The sequence below is a fragment of the Chenopodium quinoa genome, unplaced genomic scaffold (genome assembly GCF_001683475.1).
Source record: "Chenopodium quinoa cultivar QQ74 unplaced genomic scaffold, ASM168347v1, whole genome shotgun sequence".
Lineage (NCBI taxonomy): Eukaryota > Viridiplantae > Streptophyta > Magnoliopsida > Caryophyllales > Amaranthaceae > Chenopodium > Chenopodium quinoa.
In genome coordinates, this window is record NW_018745323.1 from 2,834,305 (window position 1) to 2,845,840 (window position 11,536).

Below are 11,536 nucleotides of genomic sequence, written 5' to 3' on the forward strand. Positions count from 1 at the left end.
TGCTTTATTGGTTGAGAGAAAGTGTTTTTATCAAGATTGATGTTAATCTTAATGTTTGGTCTCCTTTGTGTAGATGAGGTGGTGTTCCTTGGTGAAGAGGACATGTGTTGCACACATGGGCATTGTGTGTGGGAAAGCAAGTGGAGCAAAGGATGTTTTATTCGGGTGGGAGCATGGTGAGTTAATTGTACCGGGAGCATTATTGAATTCCTTTAGCTTGTGTGTTGCTTTGGGGGGTGTGTTCGGTTTAGAGCATGGTGAAGTTCTTGGAGAACAAGGAAAAGTCCCTCGGTTGTGTGATGAGTTTGTCAAGGTTGGTGAAGACCTTGATGTCACTTCTTTGGTTAAGAGGAAGTGGGTTTGTTTTCTTGGTGTGGAGAAAACGGATCTTTGCTATGTTGATTAGCAAAGATGTTGATGACAATGGTTGGCTCATTGTGTTGGTGTGATCTCTTGATGATAAGTCGATTTCCGGGTAGGGAGATTGTAAGACTTATGTAGACATGTTGGAGCACAATGAAGGAGCCATGAGAGTATATATGTAGTGTGTTTGTTCTCACACTTGAACCGATCTCCAGGTGGGAGATTGTTGGGTTTGAGAAGTGTGGAAAATGGTTCAAGGAGGCTAAGAGTTTAAGCTATGGGCTATTGCTTGGTGTTAAGCAATGGTGGATGACAAAGGGCTGACTTTAAATGGATATATCTCAAGATCTAAAAGTGATATTGAGATGATTCAAGTTGGAGGTGATTAGGGTTGTTCATCGATCCAAGACCGGACCGGACCGGACCGACCCGAATTGGACCGAAGACCGAAAATTAGAATCTTAAGAACCGAAGACCGGACCGATTAAGTTAGTACCAAACCCGGACCGGACCGAAAAAATCGGTCCAAAACCTGGACCAAACCGCTTTGGACCGATTTAAGATTTTTTTTTTAAAAAAAGAATACTAAATTTTTTATAAAGTTTAGGAAAACACAAAAAAAAGTATTGGAAAAACTATATTGTAATTTGTAACGTCATTTTTTGTATGTTTAGTGCAAAAAAGCTTATAAAGTTAAAATTTTCTAAGCTTATTAAGGATAATTCTTACAATTATTTAAATTTTCACACATATTTTTAATAAAAAAATCGGTCTGGTCCAAAACCGGTGTTTGAGAGGGTGAGTTTGGGGTAAGAGCTTTCATGGTAATTGAAAGCTTGTAAACTACATTGTTTTCATCAAATTATTACTACATAGTGGATTTGTGGGTTTTTCTCCTGGTTCTCGGGTTTCCCACGGTAAATTCTCCTTGTCTCGTTTATTGCTTGTTTTTCCATCTTCGTTGTTGTTAATTGTCGTTAATCGCATACTTAGCTAGCACATTTGGTAATCCCTTTCAACTACCTCAACTGTTTTTAAATTTGTGATGGGTAAAAAGTTGGGAAAAAAAAGAGCCAAAATCCATATCTCAACATCTTTGTATATGGTGTCACATTGTCACTATAATTAATTAATTATGTACAAGGTCCACCCCATTTTTTAATTCTTTCTCCAGCGATGGAAGCCTGTGTCAAAAAAAAAAAAAAAAAAGCCAGGCAATTAATCTTCAAATTAAACCAAAAATTCAACATGATAAATAATTACGGAGTAATTATAATTTTCTTTTCATAAAAATAAAAAATACCTCTTTATTCCAGTTGGTTTTGTAGACTATAAAAATTAGGATTATGGTTTGCACAGTTGTGCCAGATAACATCCCAAACCATATACCCTGCAATTAGATAGAAATCTATTGATTATAAAGTTGTATATGTATTTTGAATTCAAATATACAAGCAATTTAAATCTTTACCTACTAAGGGCCTGTTCTCATTGACTGAACTCAGCTGAACTGAACTGAACTGAGCTGAACTGAACTGAACTGAACTGAATATTTTATAAGAGAAGGAAATTAGGAGTTGAGCTGAACTGAACTGAACTGAGCTGAACTGAACTGAACTGAACTGAATTGAATTTTAACGTAAGAGAACAGGCCCTAAAACAACACATAACTAGTAGTCATACTCATATACTCATATTGTCACAACCCTCGACGATGAAGGGTACGTCTTTTTTTCAATTATATGCACTTGATTAAACTCCCTCTATCTTAAAATAAAAGCCATATTTGCTTTATAGGCTTGTGTTTAAATTAAAGGTAAATGAAAAGGCTAAGATGATGATTATGAAATTGCTGAGACTTTTTAATAAACTGTGTTATGTTTACCTTAAAAATAAAATCAAGGCTAAATTTAATTATGTTTAACCAGCTATAATTAGGTCTAATTAGGTATATCTGTGTATATATAAGATAAAATTAGTGCAAATGAAATTCAACATACAAAACGAATGCTCCGTAACCAAACCTTATGTTGAAGCTTGAAGTTTTGATGATGATAGACTTAAACTCAAGCAATCTTAACTAAAGGTTTCTTTTATTGCTTTACTAAGAACAGGTGAAGTAGACCTTGGTGGTGGAAGAGTAGCCTTAACTAAGAAGAACGTGAAGAAGAAGTCTTTAAGAAGGTTAATCAAGATAAAAGAAGAGTTCCCTAACAAGAACTTAGTTCTCTAACAAGAACTATTTCAGTTCCTTAACAGGAACGTTCCCTAACAGAAACTTGAAGACAGCAGGAACTTGGTCCTGGTATGCGTGAAGCCCAAGCAATCCTCGAGTGCAGAATAAATTGGCACAACAACTTATTTAGTTAAGATTTTATCTTCTAGATTGGTTGTTAAATATGTTAAGTAGGGTTTGCACGAAACCTATTAGAAGTGTGACAAGCTGCTTGGTAAATCTAATTAAAACGGAAAAGATAAAAGATAGATTTTAAGTAAAGATTTTATAATTGATTTTATTTCTTAAAATCCGTTTAACAAAAAAGATATTATTCTTTTTGTTAAATTTTCTTTATCTTATTTTTCCGAAAAGATTTTATTCTAAATGATTTACATAAAACCGTGTTTTGGGATTAAGTTAAATTAACTTATTTATCTTTTGAAAAACCCTACTTGCTATACAAGTAAATCTTGTATAAATAGTAGAGATCTCATTTCATAAGTTTTTTGTGAGTTTATGCGTGAAGAAATCTCATAGCTTAATTTGTGTAAGTGTGCCAAGCTTATAATCTTGTCATATTAGTTTCGGGTTTCGTGCATTGCTTGCCAAGCATATTTTAGGTGTTTTATATTTTGTATTGGTTGGGTTCTTGGGTGAGTGTGTAATTCATACTTTGCATACAGTGAGCTAGCTTCTAGTGTGAGGTTGTAAGTGTACTTCGGGAGTACGAGTGAATCTAAGTTTGGGACTTAGATTGGGTAGGATAGGGTCCTACTATGTATCAAGTTCGTTGTGGAACTTGTGATTAAAGTCTGTTTATAATAGGTTGTAATTTGGTATTGCCCTATTATAGTGGAGTAACTTGGTTTTGGAAATCCCTTAGGTAGGATCGAGGTTTTACTTCTAGTTAATAGAAACTCACCTACAATTCACCCCCCCCCCCCCTCCTCTTGTAGTATTCGTCTTAACTAACACCTTATGTTGTACTTCATCGTATTGTTTATGCAATGTCTTTATTTTTTTCGGGCATTACAAGTATTAGTTTATGGGATTGATAATTTTACGCAATAGAGCACGTTTAAATACAGTCCTAGAAGATTAAAGTTTACCTTGACTCCAAAATCAAGAGCATATCCCAGACTAAGGCCCAAGGGAATGCCCAATATGTAGTAACAGCCCACGTTTATGTAAACAAAAGCTTGCCAACCTGCTCCAATTGCCACACCTGTGAACACCCTCACCAAAAAAAAAGTTATTTCTTTAATTGATCAATTATATGTTTCCTACTTTACTTTTGAATAAAGTACTTCAATTTCATAAAAAAATAATTAAAAAAAAAAAAAAAGTGTATGTTGTGAATTGTCCCAAAAAAGAAAGCTAAAAAAAACAATCAACAACCACAAAAATGAAAGATAAGGGTCCAAACAAGCTAAGCTACGGAGTATTAGTTTGGTGTAATCAAGATATGAATCATAAAAGGCGACGTGGATTTGGCCACACAATTGAAATCTAATTAGGCAAGGGCGATGTAATACGAAGTATATCATTTCATCGATTCTATAAGTATAGTAATGACTTTCCAGCACACAGTGTTTTCTAATTATGTTTTCAGTACGTATGTTTGAAAAAGAAAGTACTCGTAAAACATTTATAAGTATGCACGTACCTGAAAGAACAGGTTGAATATTGTTGACCGCGATGCTAAGAGCCAGAAGAGGGGTGAGTTTGTACACAATGTCTTGTACCTCTTTACTGCTGGTAAATACTGCCGGATAATTGCTTCGGTAGATAATCAATACTAGTGACATAATTAAACCCACTAATAATGAAATTAATACGGACACTAAGACGGAGAATTTTGCTGCTCTTGGATGTGCTGCTCCAAGTTCATTTGACACCCTTACACTACACAATAATTATACAAATTAAACTCGATAACTTTTAAACTATAATCTCAACTAATGTACGTCTAATTAGTTATCGTAACAGTTTCAAATCATGTACGTAAATGGATTACCTTACTGCTGCATTGAATCCCAAAGCGACCATAACTGTCCATCCTAATACGTTAACACTGAAATTTGTTTCAAAGACAAGAAAACAATTCGTTATTAGATCACCATTATTATTCAATTTGTACTGCACTGTAAATTAATAGATTTGTATAGCCAAGGTTTTGCTTACCAGACAGATAATGCATCCACAGAAATTTCAGCATTCTTCAAATATCCGGCGAAAAGAATGAGAGCCATAAAATACCAAGTTTCTAAGCTGCACACATATATATTTCAAGATCAATAATTTAGAAAAATTATACTACCTCCTTATGGCTCACAAATAATACCCCTTACAATGATTATAGGGGTTATTTCGTTAGTGTAATAAGGGCTACTTAGTCAGTGTTAAAGATAAACGGATCTGGGCCACACTCGATACAACTGTCCACATTATACGACCAAGGAGGTTCCACCTCAAAACCATATGGCAATAAGGGGAGTAGCGTATAAAGTGGACACGACTTTCTCTTTTCTTCAATGTGGGATACAAATCCCAATATTTCTCTTCACTTTTATATTCTTTCAATGTGAGACAACACTTTCACTCACATGTGGGTATTCTCATGGGCTCAAGTGCTCTACACTCCCCCTCACATGTGAGTTGTTCATAATACTGGCTCAAATCACAACACAACCCAAACTTGATACCATGATAAACGCCTAAACGAGTTTGGGCCAAGAGTTGGTTCATGTGAGGGGGAGTGAAGAAGCATTTTAGCCCCAAAAATCACATGAGACAAAGATAAAAGGGGCTTTACATGTGAGGAGTGTTGAAAAATAGACTTCCCAAGTATCACTACATGTAGGTGTCTCACATTAGTTAATGCAAATTACTCGTAGCTAGCTAGATGAAATAAAAAAATCTTACCATAACATCACTGCAGAGGCAACAGATAGCCTAACAAAGCCCCATAAATCTTGAAAAGCCTTCCAAGAGAACCCACTCCATGCCTGCCCACACCTCCCACTGAAAATGTACACTAGCTCAGCCAACACTATGAACCACCATGAACCATTCAACACGATAGCTCCGCCAAAGAGGCCCCATCCAAGCTTGAGCATGAGCAACCATGAGAAGAACGCGTGTAGGACCAATGACACCCCCGCAATCACTGCCATGGTCATCACCTTACGTTGTGCTTGTAGGAACTTTATTATAGGAAATACCATCGCGTATGCAAATAGTTGTGGGATCATCCATAACGCTAATCTGCCTATAAAAAAACTTAATATTTGATTAGTAAACATCAAAGTAGTCCGTAGTCAAATTAATTGATTAAAAATCTACTAAGAATAAGTTATGATCAGTAACAAGTTTGCAAGGTATTTACATTTACATAAAATTAGGTAGGACGTAACAAGTTTAGTTATGTATGTAAAAATTGTTACAGGGGCGTACCTGCTGCCTCGGAAATGGCAGAAGTCTCCCCAATAAGCCTCAAAATTTGGTCAGCAAAGATGTAGAGTAGGCTTAATAAGAGAGCTGTAGAATTGAGGATGACCCATGACCTTTGCATGTAGATTCCTAGCATCTCAATTTGCCCTGCTCCAAATGCTTGTCCACATAGTGTCTCTAACGCACTTCCCATTCCAAGCTTCAAATTTGACAAAATTGTGTTATGTCTTATGTGTATGATTTTATTTGACTTGTCAATCCGTAATTATGTGTACATGTCTAATTTCTAAAGAATAAACTAAAACTTCAAAATTGTTGTAAAAGAATTTCAATTAATGTCATTTCTTAAAAATTGTTTTTAATTTATGTCAATTCAAAATAATCTCAAATTATATTTTACATGCTTGAATATCCATTCTCGACTTTTATGTCAACTTAAAATAATCTCAAATTTTATTTTACAGACTTGAATATCCATGCTCGACATAGACATGTGTAAAGAACGTGTCTACCTGTCTAAGTATATTTGGCTATTTATGATTTTATTATTAGTTTTAATCTATGATAAAGTGTGTAGTTTACTCATATTTAAGTGTCGACACGAAAACAGAAATTTGAATATGGGGTAACATAGATTTCAACTTTAAGGAATGGAATGTCTTATTTGAAGACAAAGTTATACGGAATAGATTAGAATGTCACATTGAATGTTAATCATCCCGATCTAACGAGTAGATGGTGGTCTCTCTCAATGAGGTCACCAATTTGAATATTTTTTGTATTATACGGAGTAGTTAATTTCGGGAAAATACAAATCAAATCATTTATTAGCTTCATATTTACGACAACACAATTACCTCACCACCTCAGACCTCAGTGCTCAGTTGCACACACGTGAAATCATTTTTGGCCAATAATTAATTATTGGAATAACTATTTACTAATTGATTAAAATAACTGATTAATTAATTGGAATTACCTTATCCTTTTGCTGTCACTCTTTAATTGTACCACCAAAATTCATTCTTTTGTGGTACTCCTAATCGGTGAAAGATTTTCTTACTTTTTACAAAGTAGGTGGCATAAATGATAATTGCATATACAGTCTTTGCCTTTTTTTAATCATTTTTTTTTTGTTTCATTAATTTGGTTTTTTCATTTGTTTTATGTTTCTGTAATTATTCCGTAATTAGTAACATGATGCTACATTGCTACGTACCAAAAAGAACACAATTATATTTATTCTTTTTTTGAAAAAAAAAAAGTAATGCTACACTCCGGGGTTTTTTTTTTTTTTTGAAGTAAAGTAGACGGTGTATTAATTAATAGACAAAGTGTCCGAGAGTACATAAGGTAAAATATTCGGGGGACAATGATCCACCCAAACTTGTTATACACCGCTAGGAAAAAGCTTAGCTAACTGATGAGCAACGACGTTGCTACACTCCGTATTTTGTTAAACGAGAAATATGTTATTTGATTTTTAATTATTGACAAATTAAAAAAAAAATTGTTTATGCTTTCAATTTATTTATCATAAATGTCAAAAGAAGTATTGTTTTACATGAGCATTCCATTACATATGTACATTTTCAAGGACCAGCTCAGGGTTGGTTCTGATTTACTAAAATGAGCTGAACTGAACTAATTGGAGGTGAATTGAAATGAATGTTTTGTGAGAGAAGAAAATTAGAAACTGAACTGAAAATAAGCTGAAAAGAACAGGCCCTCAATATAGTCTATTGGACACGTGATCAATAGTCGTCCATCAGGAGTCAAAAACCTCTCTTTATCAATTAATGAGTCATTATTTCATTAAACAAGGAAATAAATATCATTTGAGCCCTATCAATAACGATACATCCCTCATTTCAAAATTATATGAGACGCATTTAACAAAATATCTTTTTCAATAAATACAAAATATCAACGTCGTATCAATTTCAAAATATCGACTTTTATAATTTTTTACTTATTGATAATAATTACGATTGAATTTATGCATTGACAAACGTAATAAAGAGAGATGAAACGAATGAAACACATAAGTAACTACTTTATAAAATTTGGGCCCGGACATGCCCAGAGTCATTACATGTAATTTGGAGTTATATATGAAGTATATGTTAAATTTATAAATCAATTTTCAGTTGATTAAATTTTACTTTTCACATTGTCAATTAGTGTACCACATTGTAAAATACTTTATGGCATAGCTTTAATTAAAGTTTGAGGTTGTGATTCAAAATTCAAATGTTGATAAACAACCACCTTTACGATTTCTTATTGTAATTTGTAAATTGATAAAATAAAATGAAAAACAATGAATCACGTAGTACATGAACAATGAAAAACAAAAAATGATAGAGTACCCATTTCACTTAATTATACTTCTACATGTGACAGGGAATTTTATTGAGATTTGTGTCAATAAAACACAGACGCAAATAAAATAAATTTTTAATTCTTGCACAAAAATAAAAAATTATACCCGATATGATATTAGAAACAAAGGGAGTATATATATATATATATCGGACAGTGTAGTGGTACGTACCAGTGCACCAAAGGAGAAGCCGGCGATGACGGAGTTTTCGACGGACACGGCAGCAAGGTCGAGCGTACCAAGTTGGCCAGCCAAAGTTTGGGTGATAGCACCAAGGGAGTATTGACATATACCCATGAAAGTAGCAGGTGCTGCCAAATACATGGTTTTCTTAAACTCTATCCAAAACTCTCTAACAAAATCTTTTGGTGTTTTAATTGGTGGTATGTCATCCTCTTCATCTGCAACGAATGAATCGACATTACTAGGAAGATGAACATAGCCACCATCGCCGCCGCCTTTCGACGATGCTACTGGTAGACGATGGTGGTTATCGGTGGTGGTAGGTGGCAGCAGGGGCTGACGTTGATTTGTTGTGTTGTTTTCCATTTTACTTGTGAGAGGAGAATGGAGTTGTTTGGAAATTAATTAGGATGGGGTGGAGTAATGAGAATCAATAGTTTTTTAGAGTAAAGGTAACAATAATAGATGTGGTGGGTACCAATGATCTGAAATCATTTATTTCTCTAACGGCGGCTACGATGTGAAAACTTTTGTGTGTATGTTTATAATATTATGGTGGATTTTAAATCGGTTTTAGTATTTTTTTCAAAACAGTAAATAAATTCAAGTTTATAACAATGATAATTAAACATACCATGTTTATCTAAGGCACGTATTTTCAAGTGAGCTGTCAGCTGCTATTTAGTCAACTTACTCTCCAAATACATAGAGGATTTAATGGACGTTAATAGGGTAATTGTTTCCTCTCTCTTTCGTTTTCATTTTTCTCCCTCTTCCCCAAAGGATCGGAGATTCCCCTATTTCATTGTTCGCTGCCAATTTGTCCTTGCAGAAAACAACCAATTTGTTCATTGTTAAACAACCAATTTGTTCTTTGATTACTTGGCAATATTCAATTTTAAGTTCACTATTATGTCGTCCTTCATCTTCCTCAACTTTAATGGAGAAAAGAAAACATATACATACTCGACCATCTTCAACGGAGAAAGAGGATAAATCCTATCCTTTAGGGTTAACCATACCCTTTATTTCTCACCATTTTCTTAGGATTTTCGTTTCATTGGCGGCAAATCCGCCAAAAATATGGAGGTGAAAATGGTGGTTAAGTTCACAAGCAAATTCAATGGAGGTTATAGGTGGATAAGGGAAAATATGATGGTGGAAATGGTGGCGCTACAACAAAATAAAGCAAAGGCAACAGTGCAAAACCATTACCTAATATAAAAAAAGTGTTGTCTTGTAGCTAAGGCAACACATATGAGGCGTAATATATATGCCCTCGTTGTCTATTCATAAGGCAATACATTTTAATTCAAAGGCAACACTTTTACAAAGACAACAAATGAAAAATGTTGTCATCTAAGGAGATAATTCAAAAATGTATCTAAATGTTGTCACTCCTAAGCATTTAGTAGTTGGCAGGGCTCGAGTTTTTCACCAACTCCACCATATATATATATATATATATATATATATCTTAAATTATGTTGTCTTTTTAATATAAATGTTGCCATAGATGGCAACATAGATATTAATGTTACATTTTCAAACAATAGTTTTGCTATTGTCATCTCTTCATACAACAATTATTATGTTTGTTGTCTTAGACAAGAAAAATGTAACACTTTAAGAGACTGTTGCCTTATATAGTCTAGAGCAACACTTTTTTTTTTTTTTTGTGTGTTACTTTAGTTCAAGGTAACAAATAAATATTGTTGTGTTAGATATTAAGAGTAACATTTCTATAAGTCTTGCAATTTTAAGTGTTGTCTATTCTCATTTTTTTTTTTTTTTTGTAGTGTAGTTTCCCATTGACATTGTTTCTCACCAACGGCGGATCCAAAAAAATTTTATAGCCCAGGCTGAACTTATAAAGTATTTCAGATAAAAAAAATCCATAAAGAGATATGAGTTTAAGAAACCCACGCTAAAAATAAAAAAATTGTGCAAACAAGGGGATCAAAATTGAACCCTTAACCTTCCAAATCTATGGAACAAATACTATAAAACTTAATTATATGTACAAGTTTTTTTACTTATATAATACTAAAATCTGGGCATTGGGGGGCCAAGGCCCGGGTAGGCCCCCCCTTGGATCCGTCTATGTTTCTCATAGTTCTTTTTTGCTTCGTCATTGTTAAAGGGGTGAAGGTGGATCAGATCTTCTTCTCTTTCTATTTGGCAACCAAAAAAAAAAAAAACAGAGAGAGAGAGATAATATTTCATAATTTTAAACACGATATATGAGGCAGAGTATTTACAAAAGTGTCATTTGATAAACGAAAAACGTTAATCACTGTTATAAACCTGAGATCCCTCTTATTGAAGCTTTTATGTTATAATTTTGTGCTAAGTAGTGTTGAAATGTTTTGATTATCTTTTTATTATTAGAAGTGGTTTCAAACAAGTACATGCACTGAGCTATTTCAAAAGTCATGAAACATGGTATTCAAATAAAATTTGAGATCGAATTCAAATAGAGTACATATAGAATAAATTTACATCCATTTATTAGATGGTATCTCTTTACTTTTTAGGTCTTAGGTGACAAGTTATGGATTCCATCAACTCTTGATAGACACATTGTATATGTAAGGAGGATCAATTGGAGGGGACAACATGATGTGATGTAATAGCATATGTTTTAGACTAATAAGTCTAGTTAAAATCGAGTCTCTATTGTGTATGTAAGGAGGATTGTTGTATAGGCCAAAAGACTAGTTCATAATCACAAAACCCAACATCAATAGATTAGATCAGATCAAATTGAATAATAATAATAATAATAATAATAATAATAATAATAACAACAACAACAATAATAATAATCCAGAAGTTCTAGACGACTGAGGATATTGGGAACGTGTTGCAGCTCATATCTTTACTAGGATCGGATTTTCTATAGCTATAGGAGTGGAGGTCCATATTGTATC

At 33.7% G+C, this 11,536-nt stretch overlaps 1 protein-coding gene across 1 annotated transcript; it reads right to left on the reverse strand.

The window, feature by feature from the left end:
* Window positions 1–1,093: 1,093 nt before the first annotated feature.
* On the reverse strand, window positions 1,094–9,197 carry LOC110712406 (protein DETOXIFICATION 29-like). The gene is made up of 9 exons (XM_021890867.1): window positions 8,592–9,197; window positions 6,038–6,233; window positions 5,507–5,852; window positions 4,766–4,852; window positions 4,599–4,655; window positions 4,248–4,486; window positions 3,691–3,806; window positions 1,667–1,753; window positions 1,094–1,547 (listed from the first exon to the last, which is right to left on the reverse strand). Exons 1-9 carry the CDS (start codon window positions 8,967–8,969, stop codon window positions 1,497–1,499), a joined length of 1,557 nt encoding a protein of 518 aa, XP_021746559.1. The 5' UTR covers window positions 8,970–9,197; the 3' UTR covers window positions 1,094–1,496.
* Between the last annotated feature and the right edge of the window lie 2,339 nt (window positions 9,198–11,536).

What these genes read in the sequence shown, in the direction of transcription:
- LOC110712406 (XM_021890867.1), bottom strand. Translation starts at nt 8,969, where the DNA reads ATGGAAAACAACACAACAAATCAACGTCAGCCCCTGCTGCCACCTACC. An exon ending in TGCCATTTCCGAGGCAGCAG is followed by an intron (nt 5,853 to 6,037) that starts GTACGCCCCTGT and finishes GTTTTTTTATAG; the next exon opens with GCAGATTAGCGTTATGGATG. An exon ending in CTCTTGATTTTGGAGTCAAG is followed by an intron (nt 1,754 to 3,690) that starts GTAAACTTTAAT and finishes ATCTAATTGCAG; the next exon opens with GGTATATGGTTTGGGATGTT.